This window comes from Barbatula barbatula (genome assembly GCF_947034865.1).
Source record: "Barbatula barbatula genome assembly, chromosome: 11".
Classification (NCBI taxonomy): Eukaryota; Metazoa; Chordata; class Actinopteri; order Cypriniformes; family Nemacheilidae; genus Barbatula; species Barbatula barbatula.
The window spans coordinates 20,711,883-20,733,144 of NC_136774.1; the positions used below are offsets into that span (position 1 = coordinate 20,711,883).

A 21,262-nucleotide genomic window follows, 5' to 3' on the forward strand; every position below is an offset into this window, starting at 1 on the left:
CACTGCTGCAAAGTTTATATTCTAATAGATCATAAATAAATAAACAAAAGCATCACCTCACAGTTTAAAGTTAATGAATATGATGATGTAATTATTGAAAATGAACAGAACTCAGAAGTGGAGACGGTCTGCTCTCTAGTGACAATAAAGTGAAATTACATCCAATTTTTTTAGCAAACGCTTTAACTTCTCAACACTTTCTCCAAGATTTAACTGAAATCAGATGAGCCTCTTAGATTGGTTATTTGTGACGGGCATTGCCTTTCATACATGCTAACATGTTCATAATAATGAGACGGATATTAGATTAGATTCAACTTTATTGTCATTACACATATACAAATACAGTGTAACGAAATGTAGTTTAGGTCTAACCAGAAGTGCAATTAGCAAGTGCAGGATATACAGTGAATAAATACAGAATACAATACTAGGAAAATATTGTACAGTGGGCATGGACTATGAAAATATGACAGTAGGTATGTACTATGAACAATATATACAGATGGCTATATACTTTGAACATGAATGTACAGGTGGCTATGAACAGTTAATAAACAGTAGTGCAAGTGGCTTAAGTGTGCATAAATTATAGACATCAGTATATGAGTTAATGCGGTTATTAAAGTTACGGTGCAGTATATGAGTAAATGCAGTTAGTAAAGGTGCAGTGCAGAAGATGAGTAAATGCAGTTAGTAAAGGTGCAGTGCAGAAGATGAGTTAATGCAGTAAGTAAAGGTGCAGTGCAGAAGATGAGTAAATGCAGTTAGTAAAGGTGCAGTGCAGAAGATGAGTAAATGCAGTTAGTAAAGGTGCGGTGCAGAAGATGAGTAAATGCAGTTAGTAAAGGTGCAGTGCAGAAGATGAGTAAATGCAGTTAGTAAAGGTGCAGTGCAGAAGATGAGTAAATGCAATTAGTAAAGGTGCAGTGCAGAAGATGAGTAAATGCAGTTAGTAAAGGTGCAGTGCAAAAGATGAGTTAATGCAGTTAGTAAAGGTGCAGTGCAGAAGATGAGTAAATGCAGTTAGTAAAGGTGCGGTGCAGAAGATGAGTTAATGCAGTTAGTAAAGGTGCAGTGCAGAAGATGAGTAAATGCAGTTAGTAAAGGTGCAGTGCAGAAGACGAGTAAATGCAGTTAGTAAAGGTGCAGTGCAGAAGACGATTAAATGCAGTTAGTAAAGGTGCAGTGCAGAAGACGATTAAATGCAGTTAGTAAAGGTGCAGTGCAGAAGATGAGTAAATGCAGTTAGTAAAGGTGCAGTGCAGAAGATGAGTAAATGCAGTTAGTAAAGGTGCAGTGCAGAAGATGAGTAAATGCAGTTAGTAAAGGTGCAGTGCAGAAGATGAGTAAATGCAGTTAGTAAAGGTGCAGTGCAAAAGATGAGTTAATGCAGTTAGTAAAGGTGCAGTGCAGAAGATGAGTAAATGCAGTTAGTAAAGGTGCAGTGCAGAAGATGAGTAAATACAGTTAGTAAAAGTGCAGTGCAGAAGATGACTAAATGCAGTTAGTAAAGGTGCGGTGCAGAAGACGAGTTAATGCAGTTAGTAAAGGTGCATTGCAGTAGATGAGTTAATGTAGCTATTGAAGTTAAATATCTTTAAACCTTGTATTAAATATTGCTCATCTGGAAAAGTTTAGGCATGATTACATGTCTACACGATTTCAGTGCATTGTTTTATTGCGGGCTCTATGGTTTAGATATAAGCTGCAATTAATCGATCTGAGCACATGGGGGCGACATTAATGAAGAAATCACCCCCTCATCACTTTCATCCACTGTAAGCTTTGTGTGTGTGTGTGTGTGTGTGTGTGTGTGTGTCGAGGAGGAGGAGGAGGCGGCGGCGGCGGCAGAGAGCCAAACTGAGACACATATACAGAGAAGGACCACACCGGCCGGTCTGTCTCCTGAAGATGCTGAAATAACGGCGACAAACGAACATCTTTCGCTTCTTCGTCTTGGCCGGCTCGCTCACAGTCGCCAACATGTCTGGAAAAATAGACAGCAAGCAAGGTGAGAGGATATATCTGTTCATATTTATGATGAATCTGAGGCTTAACTTCAGTTAGCAGTTAGCGTTAGCGTCAGACGGAAGGTTCAAGGCCACCGACACGATCAAAGCATCTTATCTTTGTCTCATTGTTACAACTAAACGCGTCATGTAAGAAGTGCATAACATACAATCTGCTATTTGTGTGTATTTATAAGACGTTATGATATTAATATTAGATATGAATGTGCTCCAGACAGCTGTGTCTGGGTGTGGACGGATCTTCTAGCTCAGTTGTAGGTTGACTTCAGCTGACTGACACTTCTCGTTTTTCAATGTATATATTTTTTGTCATTTTTTTCAAATTGCGTTCCCTGTAATCCCAGAGTTTGTCTTACAGCTGTTTATTGTGTTGTTGGGTTTTATAGTATGTTATAGTATTTGTTAAATGGACTAGTTATGTGTATTTGGTCGTATTATTAGCATTGTTTGGTATGATTTATGTGTAAAATACTCACCTAGGTGATATTTGAGTGGTCTTGTAGTTCATTCGTTCAGTTACTGAACAGACAGATGACAAGCTTTGTGAATATAGATGAACACTGTACTGTTCAGATCTAAATGATATAAATCTACTGACTATATTACATTCATATACAAGGTATCATTTTGGTCAATGGAAACTAAAACGCTTCTTCGGCGATCTATAGAAATATACAAAATATTGCCTACGTAAGGATCATCATGATATACTAAAACACAATGTTTTATGTTTACATTAAATGTTTTTATGAGTAGGGGTTGGTTTTGTTAAATAATTGTGTAAAAACACAACAAGTCGTTGTTGATGGTTTGAAGAAGTTAAAAACACTTGCAGTTGGCAAGACGTTTTGAGCCGAGACGAATGAGAGGTTGGCGTATTGGTCATATTAAAATTATAGATACACATATACAGGATAGACATTTAGAATCGAAACACGTTTAAAGGCAAAAGTTTGAGTTATTTACTGTAAATAATTGAAAAGAATATCTGAACGATTAAGAAAAATTGGCTCAAAAAAGCCTCGCATTCAGTTGCTTGTACGTTTTTTTTATATATAAACGTGTCTGCAAACTTCACTGTGAGGTTGCAACCAGTCACTTCCCTATCTGAGGGTTTAATTCAGAGAATCGCTCGTGGGTACGCGGTTCACTTCTTAAATTCAGTTCAGTGCTTCATTTCTAAGAGGTCTTTAAATGTAGACCCCGGGTTACAGGAGGATGGTGGCCAGTGTGGTCTGCTTAAGACACGTCACATAATCTTTAGCTTTTGTACATTTTTATAACACGTAGAAAGGTTTGCATTAAATATCATTTACTTCTGTATTTGTAATGCAGGTTTTATGTGTACTTTTGCTTGAGACCTGTTTTGCATAAACCTTTTTTTATTGAAAGCTTGTATTGATGCTTTATATTTAAATTTTGCAAAGCAAGCGTTTGTGTAGCTCAGTTGTTAGACCGTCATGTTGGCGACGCAAAGGTCATGGGTTCGATCCGCAGGAACGATCGTATTAATAAAAGAAATGAATAGAACAATGCACTGTTGCTCTTTGGATAAAAGCGTCTGCCATATGCATAAATGCAAATGTGAAATCAGTACAGTATCGATTGTCATACAGGCGTCTGTCATATCAGCAGATCATCAGTTTTAAAGAGTTTGTCTAGTCAGATGAAGCCCTTTTAAATGTTCACTTCTTGCACTTCTTGGTGGAGGAAACGTGGGGTTAAGATATGAGCTGCTTGAGAAACTAGTGAGAAACAAGCCCGTTCAGCAGTTGTGGTCGGGTCAATTTCAGAGGAAATAAGAAAGAGGATTTAAATGTGTGTGCAGTACGTTCTACCGCATAAGGACCAGGAAGCGGATAGAAATAGTACATCCGCTAAAGACACAAACAAACTTCATGGTGTTTTTGGTAGTGTTTTCATTAGGGATGCACAATAAATGATCGGCCATATCTGTATCGGCCGAAAAATGGTCATAATTAATGTTATCGGTATCTGCCCATAATAACATGTTGGCCGATATATTATAGCCGATAAATCATTTCCTCTGGTTAAACTTATTCAGCTGCACGCTGCTCACAGTTAAAATCCTTTTTTGTCGTGATCATTCACTTGCTGCCATTACGGGAGTTTCCATGAGATAACAAAACTGGAGACTCCCGACCAAATCGGCAGGTATGCAAATGACCCAGCACCCGAAATAATATCAAAACACTTCCACACATCCTCCATTTGCGCTAGTTGGGTCTATTTCTGTTCTTATTGGTTTCGTGTTATATCATCGGCCATGTTATCTGTGTTTATGATGCGCTTCTGATGTACAGTGAAGATTCTCACTGGTGCACTGTCACACGCCAAAACTCAAAACATCAGACTCATCCACGCAGTTAAGAAAATACCTCGGCACATCTAGTGCAGTAGCAATTACAAACTGAGATGGCGACAAAGAGGCCAATCCTACGTAGCGCTGCTTTAAGCACAATCGGCGTAAGACTGTGCATGTACACGTGCTCATTGTTTTCAAATAAAAGCCGTGTCCACTTGCCTTTTTTTTTTAGTGTCAGGAAATGTTATATTAATATTTAGATACTGTATATCGGCCAATATATCGGTTACCGACTTCCAATGTAAAAAAATTACCGGTTATCGTGATCGCCCTAAATATACATATCAGTGCATCCCTAGTTTTCATAGATAGCCATCCAGGAAGCTGTCTCTCATTGTCAACATTTTCCGATTAGTAATACACTTACTGTGAGATAAGTAAGATACTCCGTTTTCTCTATTGTCCGGGGCATTTATTTGTGGTAACCCTGCCTTCCTCTCGTATCCTGTATCAGATTCTTTTCTGCTTGTTTGTGTTGAGGTCAAATGACTGATTTATAAAGAACATTCAAGTAAATACTGTTGTCATTATGAATGTTCCTAGTGTCATTTACTATAATGTAATAACTTTCTCTGATGCTGAAATGACTTTTCTGCTGATGTGTCATCTGTCTATATGCTCATGTTCTGCTAAATAATCCCAAAATTGAGCAGATATACCCATTAAAAAGTTACAGTCTTTTGAACGAATATATCTCAAGATGTTGATTTATCTTTCAGACATTTACCTTTTAGATGTAGGCAATTTTTCCTCCAATGAAACACTCTAGAATAACAATATATAACAATAACTCCAACAGTCAAGTAGCGAATCGTGGTTCATAAACTAAACAACTGGATGACTTTTGATCCACCCATTGTCCTTTAAAAGAAAACGTGTCAACAAATGAATAAAAGCTTTGAACTTTTTCACATGGTTGTCTTTCATTTAAGGGCTAATTCACTCACGCCAGAAAGTGTAATACATGAGCTTCACATTCTGACAAAACTTTTGAATGTTGAGGATTTTATGTTATTTCTTTAGGAAGGTCTGATATGAAACAGTCATGCAAACCTCCAGCGATTCATTCCTCTGATGTGTGGAAAGGAAATTTCCCATAAATGGTTTTGCACTGTGGACGATGGTGTCATCACCAGATTCCGTTCCAGTGTGGCACGCTCCAAGAGCTCTTTAATTCCCACTGAGACCAATTCAGTTTGTATTTGAGAGGGTTTCAGTGTACACGAAAGCCTGACTTTCCTCTTGTGTGTTTTCCTGAGAGACAGAATAAGGTCTATTTGTGAACTCCTGTTTGCGTTAACTATTGTCAATTAGCTGAATATTTATAAAGGAAAGGTACTTCACCTCGCTTTGTTTACTTTTTCTGGATATCTGAACAGAATTTATTCAATTTGTTTGTGTTTCTCTTCAGAGTCCCAGCGTTCACACCTGACGTCGTTTACAATGAAACTTAAGGATAAATTCCACTCTCCCAAAATCAAGAGGACGCCATCAAACAAAAAGTCCAAACCACAACCAGAACAACCTGTTAAGTCTCCAGAAAAGACTGTGACCAAAGTAAGTGGCGTTGGCGACATTTAACATGGGTGTGAAAGCAAATATGCGCACAGTTTTTTCCATAACATTCACTCTGTCACCTTTAGAGTCTGAGTCGACTAGAGGAGCACGAGAAAGAAGTGGTCAGTGCTTTGCGGTACTTCAAGACAATAATTGACAAAATGGTGGTGGACAAGAAGGTTCTGGAGATGCTTCCTGGTTCTGCAAGCAAAGTGTTGGAGGCCATCATGAGCTTGGTGCAACTCGATAGCAAGATATTGAGCAGGTAAACTAGCCCACTCTCTCTTAAGTTACTCTCTAGAAAAGTATTTGTAATCTGTATGTGTATATGTGTTTTTTGACACCCATATTAACAAATTACAGGGTTCACATTGGGGGTGCACGATAAATTATCATATCGGTATCTGCCGATTAATAGTCATTTTTAATGTTATCGGTATCGGGAAAATTTTCTGGGTTACTCTGGATGAACATCTTTAGTTTGTTTATAAAAATATTGTAACAAGGATCCATAAAAGGAAGTAAGGCAGGAGGCGCTATGTAAAAACAAATATGTAAAATTCCAAGACACAAACAAGCTGTTGCTTTGCTTGGACACTGCTTATGTGTTTGGTACAAAAAATGCCAAAATGTCAAATATTTTTCCTCGACTTCGCAGTGTTGCTATTTAATACTTCAAAGAATTTTTCATTCATCTGTCCCCAGTTCAAGAGTGTCATCATGTCTAAGCGAACTCTATCAGAGTCTAGCAAACCTCATCGGCTGGTCGGACAAGGTGATGCTGAAGGGCGTGAACTTGGAAGATAAAGAAATGATAACATCCGCCACCAATATGATCAAAGCGGTGCTGGATGGTGTAAAGGTATCGTTTCACCTTTGGTCCATATATGTCACACACTTTCCCTTTAAATAGGACTGCCAGGATTAATCCAGCTTGCACAAAATTGTATTTAACATTCAGCAGAACTCTGCCACAGCTTGTTTTGTTTTGTCGGACGTCCGCACATATTCCAGCTGTATTTGTTTCGAGTTGATAGCGTTGTGCGCAAAGATGACCCTGTTTGTGGTGTCCTGTAGGAGCTTGTTAAAGTCGCCACCGAGAAGCAGGAACATCCCTCACCCACTACGCCTGTCAAAACCCTGCCCCCACTCGCCAATTCACAACGGTAATTGAAAAGCTTTTTCGTATTTGGTTTTATTTCTTGCCGTTAAAATTATACTTTCCAAAGCGAGTGACAAGTACAGGAATCTGTGTTCTAACTGCAGTTTAAAGTTTGTTTGCCATCACTAAAAGGCTATGTCATTCATTTTGAAAATGTTTTACTTGCAGTGTTCAAGATCCCCCTGTTATAAAGGAAAACGCTGAGAATGATACCCCTGCTCCGGCTGAGACCACAAACACCCCAAATGACCTCCCCGATGAGGAGGTGGCCCCTCCTAAACCCCCTCTACCTGGCCTCAAAGTGCCTGAACACTGGTAAGGCTTAAAAGCGTTCTAAAGTCTACAGACCTGTCTTAAAAAGGCAGTTTTGTCGCAGTGTATTATGGGATTGTCTTCTCTGCATTCAATGATCTTTTTTTTTTTAAATTGTTTTAATAAATTGCCAGCATGCATAGTGTGCCTACGATACTTTAAAATGCTAGATTTTAAAACCGAATCGGTTGCAAAACATGTTTATGTTTGTTTACAAGCTTCACAGAGTGATACAAAACAAGATTATAGAAAAGCGAAGAGAAGTTTACGAGAGGAAATACAAAGTGTGTCAAGTTATCACATCGTGTTATCTTATCTAGGTTACATGCAGTAAACATCTGGGTATTTTTCGGTGATGTGTTTTGAAACAGCGTTTGGTTAAGGTGTAGGGCTCGGCTTCAAATGATCGCACAGCCCCATCGCTTTTTGATTGTTTGCGGGAAGTCATGCAAAGGTGTGAAAGAGAGATATAAATAGTGGCGTTCTAGAGAACTCTGGTCTTTTTACGGTGCAGCAGCGCAGGGTTTGGCTTCCTCTGCCTGAGTGTCGTTTACAAACGGGCTGTTTTCTGAGAAATGAACTCTGCACTTGTCTGAATAGAGAAATAGGGAAGAGAAGTATGTTCTGATACTGAGTCTAGACGGGCGAGGATTAAATTGTGCCGCTGGCATAAAACAGCTATGTGATTGATCCGCTTCAAGCCCGCCAACAAAACCTTGTCTTCAATGGATGTCACATTTGTTGGATATTTTGTCTTTTTAATAATTCAGGCGGATAAGATAACTAAAGATAATTTGCTCACCGCCATCAAATATCTCTGTCATTTATTGTTGCTTGTATAATGATTTAACATAATATTGAAGTAGTTTTTACTACTGTGAACCTCATTGCAAATTTCAAAGCAATGGGTAGTACAGACTCTTAATTATCAGCTTTTTACGATTGTGTTACACTGTTGTTAGAGCCCATATATCCCAGAAGTCCTTTGAAGCTCAGTTAGCTCACAGAAATGGCACGTAGATGCTTTCCTGGCCAACAATTACTCAGCTCACAGCTGTAAAGATGTCTCATCTCCTTTCCAGCAGCTCTACTTTAACATCAGTCGACCTTTTAAAATAAAAGACCCTTTCCCTTCATCGCAAGCGATTAGTTTTTTCATTACTAAAAACTCTGTCTGATCTTTTATGACCGGGCATGTTATGACTGGTTAATCGGATGATATTCTGCCAAGTAAATGTCAGTCAGAAAAACCCAGCATGAGCTGTGAGTCAGTCACTCTCTGTCTGTGTCTGCTCTGTTAACCACCTGCTTTTGGGCAAGAAAACAGATTGTCTGATTTATAAAGTTGCGGTCTATGGTTCCAGGGCTAGTTTTGCTCTGCAAAAACTGCATGGGTTGCACTTTTTATAATCCAGTTTACATTGTTGATCGGTGGATTTCTTGACATCAAAATTTTTGAGACAATGGTTCTGTTTGCTAGTATTTGCTTAACAAACTCTTTCTCTTGCAGTCCACCGGCGCTTCCTCCAAAGAAGCGTCAGTCTGCGCCGTCACCCACCAGGATCGCCGTTGTAGCCCCCATGAGTCGCACCATAAGTGGATCGAGTCTTCCTATTGGCATCTGTCGACAGGTAAAATGATTTGGTTCTTTCTGATACTCGACCTTGTGGTCAGATAGACAAAATAGAAATGTAGCTTTTGTGTTATAAAATTGTTGTCGATAGCTTAGGACACTAGAAAAAAGTGACTCCTGAATTGGCTACGGTCTTATGGTTTTGGTAATATGTAACTATTGAGTTGATCTTGAGTGTTCTTATTTTGATCTTCAGGATTATGAGGCAGATGCTTTACAAAGGCGGTTTTCCGGCGGCAGTCACTCTTATGGAGGGGAGTCTCCGCGGCTCTCCCCCTGCGGCAGTATTGGTGTTTTGAGCAAATCGGACGAGCAGATTTCCTCTCTGGAACAGGACAGTGGACAGTGTTCTCGTAACACCAGCTGTGAGACTCTGGGTGAGACACATCGTGCTTGGATCAGTTTTGTAAAAACTACTTTGAAACCCACAATTTATTCTGCTATTTGTTGAGAAACGTCGATTTTTTCTGGAAGTTTGGATAATATCTAAGCTAGCAACGTTGCTACCTTTTTGTAGTAATTAATAGGATTTATTATAATATTTGTGGCCTCTGTTTTGTCATCTTGTTTACTCAGACACAGCAGACAGCTACGACCCCGACTACGACTTCCTGCATCAGGATCTATCTAGCGTCGAGCAGATTCCCACCGCACACACTGGTTGTCTAAGCCCCCTCCCAGAGTCCCACAACGAATCTATTTCTTCATCCCCTGTCCAGCTCCAATCGATACCACCCGCTCTCCCGAAAAAAAAAGAACGCCGCCCCCCTCTGCCTCCGGTGGAACGGCTTCACTCTCAATATGACAACGTTCCAGAAGAGGACATGCCCACCCCTCCCTTTCCTCTTTTTGCACCTTCGAACTGTGGAGTATTTATGCCCAACTTTAGTCCCGCTGAGAACACGCACATTCCCCAAAGCCCCCCGCCCCTGCCGGAGAAGAAGAGTCGGCATAGTGAGTATGAGCAATTCTAATGTGTCATTTATAATAGGGCATATAGCAGAAGTGGATAACATTTAAAATCTTAGAGGTATGACTGTTTCTTTGTTAAAGAATGTTAAAGCTGCTCTTTATTTTCACTATCGAAGCATGCGTTTAAGCCATGGCTTTTCTGCTTTTGTTTGCACATCACTGAAATCCTTGTGTGCGATGTTTGATGCAATGGAGCACATGCAGGTTTTTCTTCTGTAAAGCCCCTCAGTAGATGGCAGGGGTGGGGAAGCGGTGATGTCAGATTCAGAGTGAGGTCGGATGGAATAATGCCTTTGTTGGATAAATCTCTGGATGAATACAGTCAAGGCCTCGCCCAAGCCGACAGGAAATGAGCTCTTGCTGAAAGACTCTCCTTTGTGGGCGGAGCCTTTGAATCCTGTAGTAATCTGACATAGATTGTGTCATGACAGAAATGTTTATAGTAGGCCAGGCAGAGATGCTGAGTGCCGATGTTCACTTTTCATTTAATGAGTCAGAATGACTGTAGTGGTTCATGTAACAAAATATTGACTTGCCCTGGGGTGGTTCTAAAAGGGTATTACATTTATATTTAAAGTTGACAAAATAGACTTGAAAACTGAAAACTGTACCAACCAACAAACTTTTTAAAGCATTTAAATCGTTCAGTAAATGCAATTATTGAAGATTTTCTTTCTTTTATTAAAGAAAAAATGCCCAGCAAGGACAATGAACAATACCAAAAGCTTTAGGCGTTATAATAACAACTTCTAAATAATAGTAGATAAATACAAATTATTTGTTTATATGGAATCGTCAGACATTAAAAGGCTTGAGAAATGTAAGCATCATTGTGATTTTTGTGTTTCCATAAAAGCTTTAGCTCCTCCATTTACTTGTATGCATTTAGGGGTCAGTCTTGCCCTGTCTAATATGGAGGCTGTAGGTCAGATCTGTGTTTGTCTGTGTTTTGTTGAACTGTCTTGTGCACCTGTCAGCCTCAACCTCTTTCTCCCTCACAGTCCTGCAGTACATGCAGTTTATGGAGGACTACTCCGAGCCGACGCCTTCGGTCTTCTACCAGATGCCACAGAGCGAACGCATTTATGAGCAGCGCAATAGGAAGCGCTTTCAGGAAGTGTACGGCGTCAGTGACTCCTTCAGCTGCGGGGACGAGCCCCTCCCTCCTCCGGCGCTGCCGCCCAAACAGAGACAGCTGGTGAGAGCTATACTGTATCACACATTCTCTGTCTCTTTCGTTCTCACCCTCCCCACATGCGTTTCCTTCTACCAACATTCAGGATTAATCATCACGGTATTGTATTTCCAAGTGTTCACATAGATTAAATGGCTCATGGCACAGTGGTTATTAAAAGACTGAAACTGTAGTGTTGCTCTGAGCGATCTGTGTGTTATTGTCCCGGTTATTGTTAGTTGTTCTTCAGTCTTACATCATTCAGTCTCTGTTCTTGTGTTGAGTGTGTCTGTCTCGTATTTATTTAACCAAAACTGCTGTCTCGCTAGTTTTCAAATTAGGATTCTTTAAGTAAATGGACCTGCCAACATCCAGTATCACCACTTGCTGCCAGGGGCACAGATATATATATCCATGCCTTAGTGGTATTTCTGTGGGCAGCTGTAAAGCGTCTGTCATATTGGAACCGTCCAAGTACATGAGGGCTCACAACTTGTTTTAACAGTATCACGAGATTGTACAAATTAGCCAAAACTAGCCACATTGTAAAATAGTTATGTTTTTGCAGAGAGATTGTGTTGATTTACGCATACAAGAATATTAAATGTCACATGCTCTTGTCTAGACCTAAACATTATAATAGCATTTTGCCTTAGATGGTGGAATGATGTTAAGGTTGAAACAATATATAAACAAAGGCGTTAGCTTACACATCATTTAGATTGTATTTTTCATTTTATTCGATGTAATACATACAGTATACAAACACAACACTTACGTATTCTTACCTGTTAAAGGTTATCCTCTGAGTTATTTGTTTTTATGTTGACTGATCCAAGATGGCGGACAGTCGACATAAACTTTCTTGATGTAAATTTTTCTTAATCTTTCATAGTAAGAGTTTTTTTTAATATTATTATTATTATCAATGTGGACAGGAATAGTGGGGACATTTTGTATGCCGGTAGTTACAGTCTGGTCGAATTCCTGAAGTGGCTTTTTCGATCTTTTGTGTCGTTCTTGCTTCCGATCTTAGTTTTGTCTTTTGTTGACTCATTTCATTTGACTTGATTTCTACTGTTTCTTGTTTTCATGTTTGACCGAGCAAAAGGATTCACAGAGGTTTGTTTCTTAGAGATCTACGTTTAGGCTTTGTGCTAGAACACAACTTTCTTGTCATTTATTTGTTTTATTTATTGTCTTTTTGTTCCCAAAATAATGTTAGCCAGTACAAGCCAGTGTTGCCATCTATTTTAATTGGAAAGTAGCTAAAGCCTGCCGGACAAGTCGCTGAATGTCTCGCGCTAATTTGCATTTCAGTGACGTCATCAGGAAGTATCTGACAAGCTAAGCGCTTCAGGTCTGGTTCATATCTCTACTCTCTGAGCTGTCTTATACAGTATTATATTAAAACAATACACCCAAATGCACAATAAATAGGTTCTTAATGACTTATTTTTCTTTTAGCAGACGACAAAAACTATGTAATTATGGGTGAACACTGTTTGTACATGCATATCTCATTCATGCGTCAGTACGATCTAAACTGAATATTCTGCTTCTCCGAAGAGATACGAAGAGAGGCGATGCTGCGCTGGCTGGGAAAGCAAATACTTGAACCCGAATGTTAGCAAAGCTTATTCAGAAAGTAGATATTTTAAAAAAAGCGACTAGCGACTAATCTAAAAGTCGCTAAAGGGGTCTCCAAGTTGGCAACACTGGTAAAAGCAGTTAAAAATTGAAGCCTTTTGTCGAAACACCTACACTAAACTTACACAAAACGCTGCTTTCCTACATCACAAATGTTACATCACAGATGTCGTATTTTATTGAATATGAACGAAGCATGGCTGTGAATAAGTTCAGTTTATTTTACTGTCTAACAAACAAACAAAATATGGTGTTTACTCTCAAGTCTGTCCTCCGTTCAGCTCAATATTCTGCATGACCTCTGGCCTTTTTCACTTCCTCCCTCCGCTTCTCTCTTTCCTCTTAGGCCTCCTCACACTCTGCGTCTCCTTCCTCCTCCTCTTCCTCCTCTATCTCGTGTCACCTCCAGCAGTGTGCTTCCGGGCCGGGCCCCGGCGAGACAGAAGCCGCTCTCAGTCTGTCTGCATCTAACTCCTCTCTGAGTCGCCAGGGTTCCCTGCCTGCTCCCACGGTGAGTCTCCTCTGCTTTACGCTGACTAATGCTTTTTCCATATTTTCCTTTCAACTAAAAACAGCACTCGTTCATCTCTGATTTCTTCTGAAAACCCTAAAATGGTTCGATGTGCTGAAAACATTGAAGGAATATTTCTTGAATTATTAACTCACCCTCATGTCATCCCAGATGTGTGACTTCCTTTTTTAGTTAAACATAGAAAAAGAGTTTTATGTAATAATGCCATCACTAATGGGAATATGTGGGAATCCCCAAAAAACGCACACAGCCATCATAAAGCCATCATTAAAGTAATCAAGTGGCTTAATAAACATCTTCTGAACCGAAACGATAGGTGTGTGTGAGAAAACATTAAATGCAGTGAACTTATTTAGTGAAAATAACACTAAAACAAACACATTAGTGCAAAATTCAAATATGGCGACATGTTGATGATGTCCCATCTCATTGGTTCTTGCATGTCTTGTCATAAAATGTCATATGACCGAAGTACGAGGGCTGCCTAACGATTCGTCGCGAAAAATCGTTTAATCGCTTTTTATTTAATTCAGTCGACTCGATATCGATCCTCAAAAACCGTAAATAAAATGTTTTCTATATTTCCACAAGCACCAGACATTCATTAACATGAATGTTATGGCTACTAATATCCACTGGATGTCACTTTTCTTTTGACAACGGGTGGATGTGAAACACGGAGCATATCGTTCATTAATTAACATGGCGGCTGCGGTTGTGTCGCCGAATTTAAAATCACCTTCACATAAAAGGCAGCGGTTCATATGATCTTAAATGTAAAATAACCTGACCCTGCTTGATGTGACTGTTCTGTTTTAATATCCCAAGTGTACCCAAAAATAAAGTTTATTATACAGGTTTGTGGCTCTTCATTTCTTTTTTTAATTCACCATTGTAATCTGATGTTTACTGATCTTTTTTAGAAATATCTATAGGATTTGTATTAAATCTATAATCATTAACTCGAATCGGAACATCAGAATCGATATCCAGCCCTAATCGTGACTAATCGGTTGCAGAATAAAAGTTTTTTTTAGTAATATATATGGGTGAACTGGGTATAGTATTTGTATATATATGAATACACACACATGCATGTATATATTTAAGAAATATTTACATACGTATATACGTTTTACATTTATATATAATTTCTATTATTTATAAATATAAATAGTTAATAATTAATATAAAATTATACATGCGTGTGTATTTATATATACATCATTATTATACACCGTGCACCCACATATATTGTGTAAACAAAAACGTTAATTTTGCACACGATTAGTCGCGACTAATCATTGGGAAACCCATGAGATTTGAGAATCAACACATCTTAAATGTAATCTGTGCATAAATTAATTGCATACTTATTTGTTTTTAAGCCATATCTTTATGGCGTTGCCCTGAATTGCATTACAATTGTAACTTTACTTTTTAAATCCTTCTTTCGTCTGGCTTTGGAGAAGTAGGAGGGCCGTGTAAACACGTCTTATTGTGTCATTGTTGACTTTGTGTAGGTGTGTGCGAGCGACTCCTTGAAAGTACATGAATCACAACCACAGGCGACAAATAGTTTAAAGGCTCATTTAATAGCACCACGCTTATTCAAGTTATGTGAAATTCCACCGGCGCACTGATCTAAAGACTCCCGGGCGTTTAACACTATAACTGTGACCTTTTGAGAATCCGGGGTTGAACACGCATCACCCCGCGGGGACCCGTCCGGACCGCCCGCTGTCGGGTGTCAGAGCCGCCGGTTATGATGTTATGTCTGCTGAGCTGTGTGCAGAGTCACAGGGGACTTTGTGCAATGTCTCTTTTGGGAAAGTGATTAGTACGTAGGTGACCTGTCTGGTTCGTGCTAACAAGTAGCTTGCATCATGTTTCTTGCAACACGTAACGTAGTAAAATTGCGCAACGGTTCCACAAGACAGAATAGATTATAGTAATTCAATGCATAGATTCTGAAAATAAAAAAATGGATTATTGTGACGATGCTTTGTGTGACATTGTTTGTTTATGCCTTTGTATAATTCTGTGGTTTGCACACTTGTAACATGTTTGAAATCGTTTTTTTAGCCAATTAAAAATCCACTGACGTGTAGTCTACTTTACTTTCAACATCTTAGTAACGCATCGCACAAGTACCTTTTGATGCTTTTCCAATGCTTGAGCTATCCTTCCTCTTCTTTCCTGTAGAGCGCTAGCGATGAAGGTGGCGAGGGTGAATACGTCAATCTGTATTCATCCAACCAAGCCAATGGTGATGTGATTTTCTCCAATGGAGTAAGTAACAACCTGTCGGCGGTTGTGGCCGAATCGAACCCTTTCTCTGCCCTCCCGTGCTGCGCTTGTGCCATTCGTGACTGTAATGCTTCGCTTTACATAATGCAAATACTTACACGGGACAACTGACACCCAAAAAGGCCACGTGCGATACTGCATCGTCTTTGTTGTGGTGTTTTGTATAACCCCACCCACAGTGAAATCTGATTGGTTTAAAAATCAAGAACGTTCTGATTATTTGCGATGTTTGCCAAATGATGCAGCATTTTGGTTTTGGAGTGGGCAGAAAAATCTGGAAAAATTTCTTAAAGTATGTTTGCTCTTGTGTGAACAAAATAAAATTCGATGTCGAGTAGTTTGTGGTTAAGTTTGAATGCAGACATCGTTGCGAAACCAAGAGTGATTTTGAGAACCGAAAAGAGGAATCATTATTATAAATAATCAGCATGTTTTTCCTGCGGTACTTAATGTATGAAACTTCTCAAGAGGTGTTGAGGTTCATTCAAATGTAGGTCATTTCTTTGTTTACATGCAGGTACCGTGATGCTGCACTGCCATGACACATTTCTGTAAAATGCACATTGATTTTGGTTTTCACATATTCTTGCATATGAAAGTGGATTTTGTATAACATGTAACGGATCATTGCAGAGTTTTGCGTGTTGTGTCCCAAGTCTGTGTATTATTAATGTATTATTATTAGACAAGCTTGATATCCATAACACAACATTAATCATAAAACATTGAAAATTCTGTCATCATTCACTCACACTTAGATTGTTCAAACCGGTATAAATTTTGTTGTTCTGCTGAACACAAAGGTTAGATATTTGGAAAGAAATCAGTAACCAAACAGATCTCATCCCCCATTTACAGCCATAGTAGGGAAAACAAATCAAATGGAGTCAATGGCGCATGAGATCTGTTTGGTTCCAAATATCTTTTAATTTCATTTATACAGGTATGGAAGTGTCTTCAAAGTGAATAATGACATAATCATACGCATACCCTAATAATACACCTAACCTCATGTCTGTTGATCATACGGTGTTGCTATATGGTCATAATTTAGTTTTCTGTGTTGCTGATTTGTAAAGTTGATTGCAAATGGATCAGTACGTGTTGAATGTTCGGTGCAATGCAGAAAACATTTGTTCCCCTCCTGCGTCTCCCAAACTGAGATCACAGGATGTCAACCCAGCTGTCCTGTTCGGCTCAACCCTGTGACTCATTTCAGCTGTGTTGTGTGGTTGAGAGACAGTCGTGGCAGTGAAAGTGATATTTAAAGACATTTAATAACTCCCGTGTGCTTTTGTTTTTGCTGTGAACGGCAGGACTCTTCCTGCGGACCTGAGGACTCTCTTCAGGATTCATCTTCAGAACACGACAAAGACCCGGTCGACAGAGAAGGGTAACATGTCTGAAATTAGCGGTGTGACGGAATAGTTCATCCAAAAATGTAAATTGTGTTCACATGTGGTAACTTATCACTTCCACAGATGGAAGCAGAAGTGTGTGGAGTCTGAGATGAGCTCAGAGGAGTTAGACCAGCTTTTGCTGGTAGATCACGACGAAATCATGTCTCACTTAACACTAAAGCAAGAGGTGACTACATGTGTTTATATATTTCGTAGAGCACCTGTTTTTATGAGTTTACATGTTGAATTCCATTGAGTATTAGTTGAGCTCTCTGGTGCCATCTGCCTGTGATTCAAAGCCACTGCGGTGCATTGACTGTTCTCTACATTTACCCATGGCCAAAAGTGATGTCTGGACTTTATAGGATATAAGTCCTTAATGAGCATTACAGGAAATCAGGGTTTTTCTAATGTACAAAAAAATGCATAGAAAACAAAACAAGAACTAATGCATACGTCGACCACAACTTTAGTTATTACTATTTTGTTGACCCTCTCTTGTTTTTAACAACAGCACTCATTCTCCTGGGCCTGCACAATGTTTTATTTAAATACTCTATATAGCTACAGATTCAGCCGCATAATTGAAGAAAAAACTGCATATTGTAAATTGTATAATCTCGATCTCTCTCTGTCAGAATGATGATGGGCCTGATGTCCGAGCCGGATCAGGGGACATTTTATTAGTTCACGCCACAGAAGCGGATCGCAAAGGTAAAACTAATCCATTATAATCTGTGTCTGTGAGGGGGTCACTTATTTTGTATTCAAGTTTATTAAAGGAATAGATCACCTGAATATAAATGTTGAAGCTCCAAAGATATATATACATTCATCCTTAAAGTAAAAAAAGAATAACAAACAAACATATTCGAGCAAAATTAAATACGGCAGCACAGAAAACCTCAAAATCTGAACTAGAATGAAAAATGAATGTTTTTAAGGCGCTCACGTTCTTAACTGTGTTCTCTTTTCTAGATCGAGTTTTGTACTGCGAGGCTTTCCTGACCACATACAGAACATTTTTAACCCCAGAGGAGCTCATTAAAAAGCTTCGCTATAGATATCCTTTCTCAGGACAGGGGAGGGCAGTTTACACAGTTTTGCATTGCTAACAAACGTTTGACTTTTGACACCCCAAAGCCTCTTTTTGGCCTTAACTGTGAACACATATAACAGATTTTCTCACAGCCCTGACAGCGCCAAACAGTGTGTTGGCAAAAACACTTTCTTCCTGCTGGTGCGGGTCGTGGATGAGCTCTGGTGAGAGTTCAACCCTGACATTCACACATTACAATCACATGAGACCACGTTCTACATCTCCATCTAGGGAATAAAATGTGTTCGTGTCATTGTTTAACAAAAATGTATTTTCATCAGTTTGGTGGAGCTCACTGAGGACATCCTGAAGCAGCTTATGGATCTTGTGCTCAATCTGTTGCGGAACGGGGAGCTCTCGCTGGCTCGGGTTCTGCGCAAGAACATTCTAGAAAAAGTCCAGCAGAAGCAATTGCTGCAGTACACTAATTCCCTGAAAACGCTGGCTGCACGAGGAGTGGCCGCCAGGTAACCTCGCCTGAATCGCATTTACGTGGCATTTTTTAGATGGACACGTGTTGGCTCACCCGTTATTGATTAAAAGCATTGAAACATACAGAGGAATATAGATGTTTAACAGGTGGTGTTCTGCGTAATAAATGCATACTGATTTTGACTCTTCGTTTTCACAGGCCCGGAACTCTGCACGACTTCCGCAGTCACGAGATCGCAGACCAGCTCACGCTTCTCGACGCAGAGCTTTTTTATAAAATAGAGGTGCTGTTTGTCTTGTGTCATTCATCACACTCCTTCACCTGACCTCTGAGAAGTTCAGGAGTCTCTGACACGTTCTTCCTGTCTGTCTGCAGATTCCCGAGGTCTTACTCTGGGCAAAGGAACAGAACGAAGAGAAGAGTCCTAACCTGACGCAGTTCACAGAGCACTTCAACAACATGTCATACTGGTATAAAGATATGATTGTTGAACTTTCAACTTTTGGATACGCTCAACTTGCGAAGTCTAATGACATTCTTTTCATTTTAAGGGTTCGGTCCTTAATAATCCTACAGGAGAAAGCCCAGGATCGAGAAAAACTCCTTTTGAAGTTTATTAAAATTATGAAGGTACAAATTGACTTTTCCGAACTAAATCTAACAATCTATTGAACTGGTTTCTGTAGAATCGTTTAACTTGTGTCTCTTTATTTTTTTAGCACCTAAGAAAACTCAATAATTTCAATTCTTACTTGGCAATATTATCAGCATTGGATTCAGCACCCATTAGAAGACTGGAATGGCAGAAACAAACTTCAGAAGTAAATCAAACACCATGTGTGGCTGTTTCTATGTGCTCTCAGTTGTTAGCTGATCTGTTTCTCACATTTACCGCTATCATCTTCACAGGGTTTGGAGGAATATTGCACTTTAATTGACAGTTCCTCCTCCTTCCGAGCATACAGAGCTGCTTTAGCAGATGTGGAGCCTCCGTGTATACCGTATCTGTAAGGAATTTTGTTTGATTTTGTGATTCATATGTCAAATTTCGTGTATAACACTGTTTTCCACCAAATACAGAGGTCTCATACTCCAGGACTTAACGTTTGTACATCTCGGGAATCCTGATCACATTGGCGGAAAAATCAACTTTTCCAAACGCTGGCAGCAGTTTAATATCTTGGATACTATGAGGCGCTTTCAGCAAGTGTGAGTATATAAAGACAATATGAAGTATTTCATTTATTTATGTAGCTTATTTGTTTACATGTATGCTTTTGGCAGCAGAGTTTCCAAAGTGTAATGTTCTACCAATACAGGAACAGTAGCTCAGGTTTTCAAAGTGTGAATTTACTTTCTCACAGGCGCTATGATCTCAAACACAATGAAGACATTGTCTCCTTCTTTAACGACTTCAGCGATCATCTCGCCGAGGAGGCATTGTGGGAGCTGTCTCTGAAGATCAAACCCCGTAACATCACGCGACGAAAAACAGAACGAGAGGAAAAGACATAGCTCGCTCGGCCCACCGGACAAACTGTGTGAAACCCCGGCTCCTACGAAGTTGCAAGACACAGCAATGGAAAGTGACTGTAACGGCAGCTACAAGACTGAAAATCCTGTATTTCTGTGACGGTTTACAGATATGTTTTTAAAACCGTGATTAGGTTTTATTTTGCAATTGCACTGCAACTTAACCTGTGTGTATATTTGGAGTGAAAACAGTGCTGAAAACGACTTTGAGAGTTTAGTTGGATACGTGAGATTGTGTGGTTTGAGATTGTGACCTGGGATTGAATGTGATGTTCCAGGATTTTTCACCTCGCCATCTAGATGTTTGCAGGAAATATATGAATCGGACTGCGAATTGATTTAGTGATGCCGATGTTCCTTGAAGACTGATATTTTTATTTATTTATTTTTTATTTAAGAAAATGCACATATAGACTCTGGGGTTTAGGGGGAACGCTGTATGTTTAGCTGCTGGATCGAACAGCTCTGAGCAGGTATGATAATAGATCACGATTAGGTCATGATTTCCTTTTTGTTGCAGTTATTGCTGACTTGACTGGTTTCTGTCAAGAGCCAAGAGTGTGTCAGTTTCATCTGCATCAAGCCATTTACAGTCACTTATATTTCTCTTACTCATTCCTGAGGTCTATGTTAAATCACACGTCTTCCAATGACAGTTAAGTGTTGCTATTAATCAGGGAAACCCATGTTGTTTTGTTAACCATGTATGTTATTTATTTGTATATTTATGCACATGGATGAAAACCTGCTTTATGTTACAAGATCATTGGCGTTACTTGGAAAGTATGTTTGCTTATTCTGTGTCGGTCTTGTTGTACATTACAATATTTGTTTTTTGACCCAGAGATCTGACAGTGATCTGTCATCAAGTGCTCGGAGCTTTTCATGTAGTGGTGTCAATGTGATTTTTTAAAATACATAATGCAGTTCTCCTTTTGTTTTTTAAAAGGATTTACATGGACATTTGCCGAGAGATTTTCTCTGTTGTGTGAGACATAATAAAATGTGCACTTTGAAGTTGTTTGGGGATGAACGTTTTGTAAGAGTTTATGAATAGAGCACAGCTGTGCATATAA

General features: G+C 39.3%; 1 protein-coding gene across 3 annotated transcripts; it reads left to right on the top strand.

The window, feature by feature from the left end:
- Nucleotides 1-1,735: 1,735 nt before the first annotated feature.
- On the top strand, nt 1,736-21,207 carry rapgef1a (Rap guanine nucleotide exchange factor (GEF) 1a). Of its 3 annotated transcripts, none has more exons than XM_079467327.1 (24): nt 1,736-2,014; nt 5,831-5,976; nt 6,063-6,241; nt 6,682-6,838; nt 7,054-7,142; nt 7,307-7,453; nt 8,961-9,081; nt 9,280-9,460; nt 9,660-10,037; nt 11,057-11,253; nt 13,226-13,390; nt 17,038-17,114; nt 17,203-17,308; nt 17,760-17,835; nt 18,100-18,184; nt 18,292-18,384; nt 18,502-18,687; nt 18,852-18,936; nt 19,029-19,123; nt 19,205-19,283; nt 19,373-19,474; nt 19,563-19,660; nt 19,734-19,862; nt 20,018-21,207. In XM_079467327.1, the coding sequence occupies exons 1-24, from the start codon at nt 1,987-1,989 to the stop codon at nt 20,166-20,168; spliced, it is 3,150 nt and encodes a 1,049-aa protein (XP_079323453.1). In that variant the 5' UTR covers nt 1,736-1,986; the 3' UTR covers nt 20,169-21,207. The 3 variants fall into 3 exon arrangements, with proteins under 3 accessions (XP_079323453.1, XP_079323454.1, XP_079323455.1); XM_079467328.1 differs by lacking the exon at nt 13,226-13,390 and adding an exon at nt 15,617-15,703; XM_079467329.1 differs by lacking the exon at nt 13,226-13,390.
- Nucleotides 21,208-21,262: the final 55 nt, after the last annotated feature.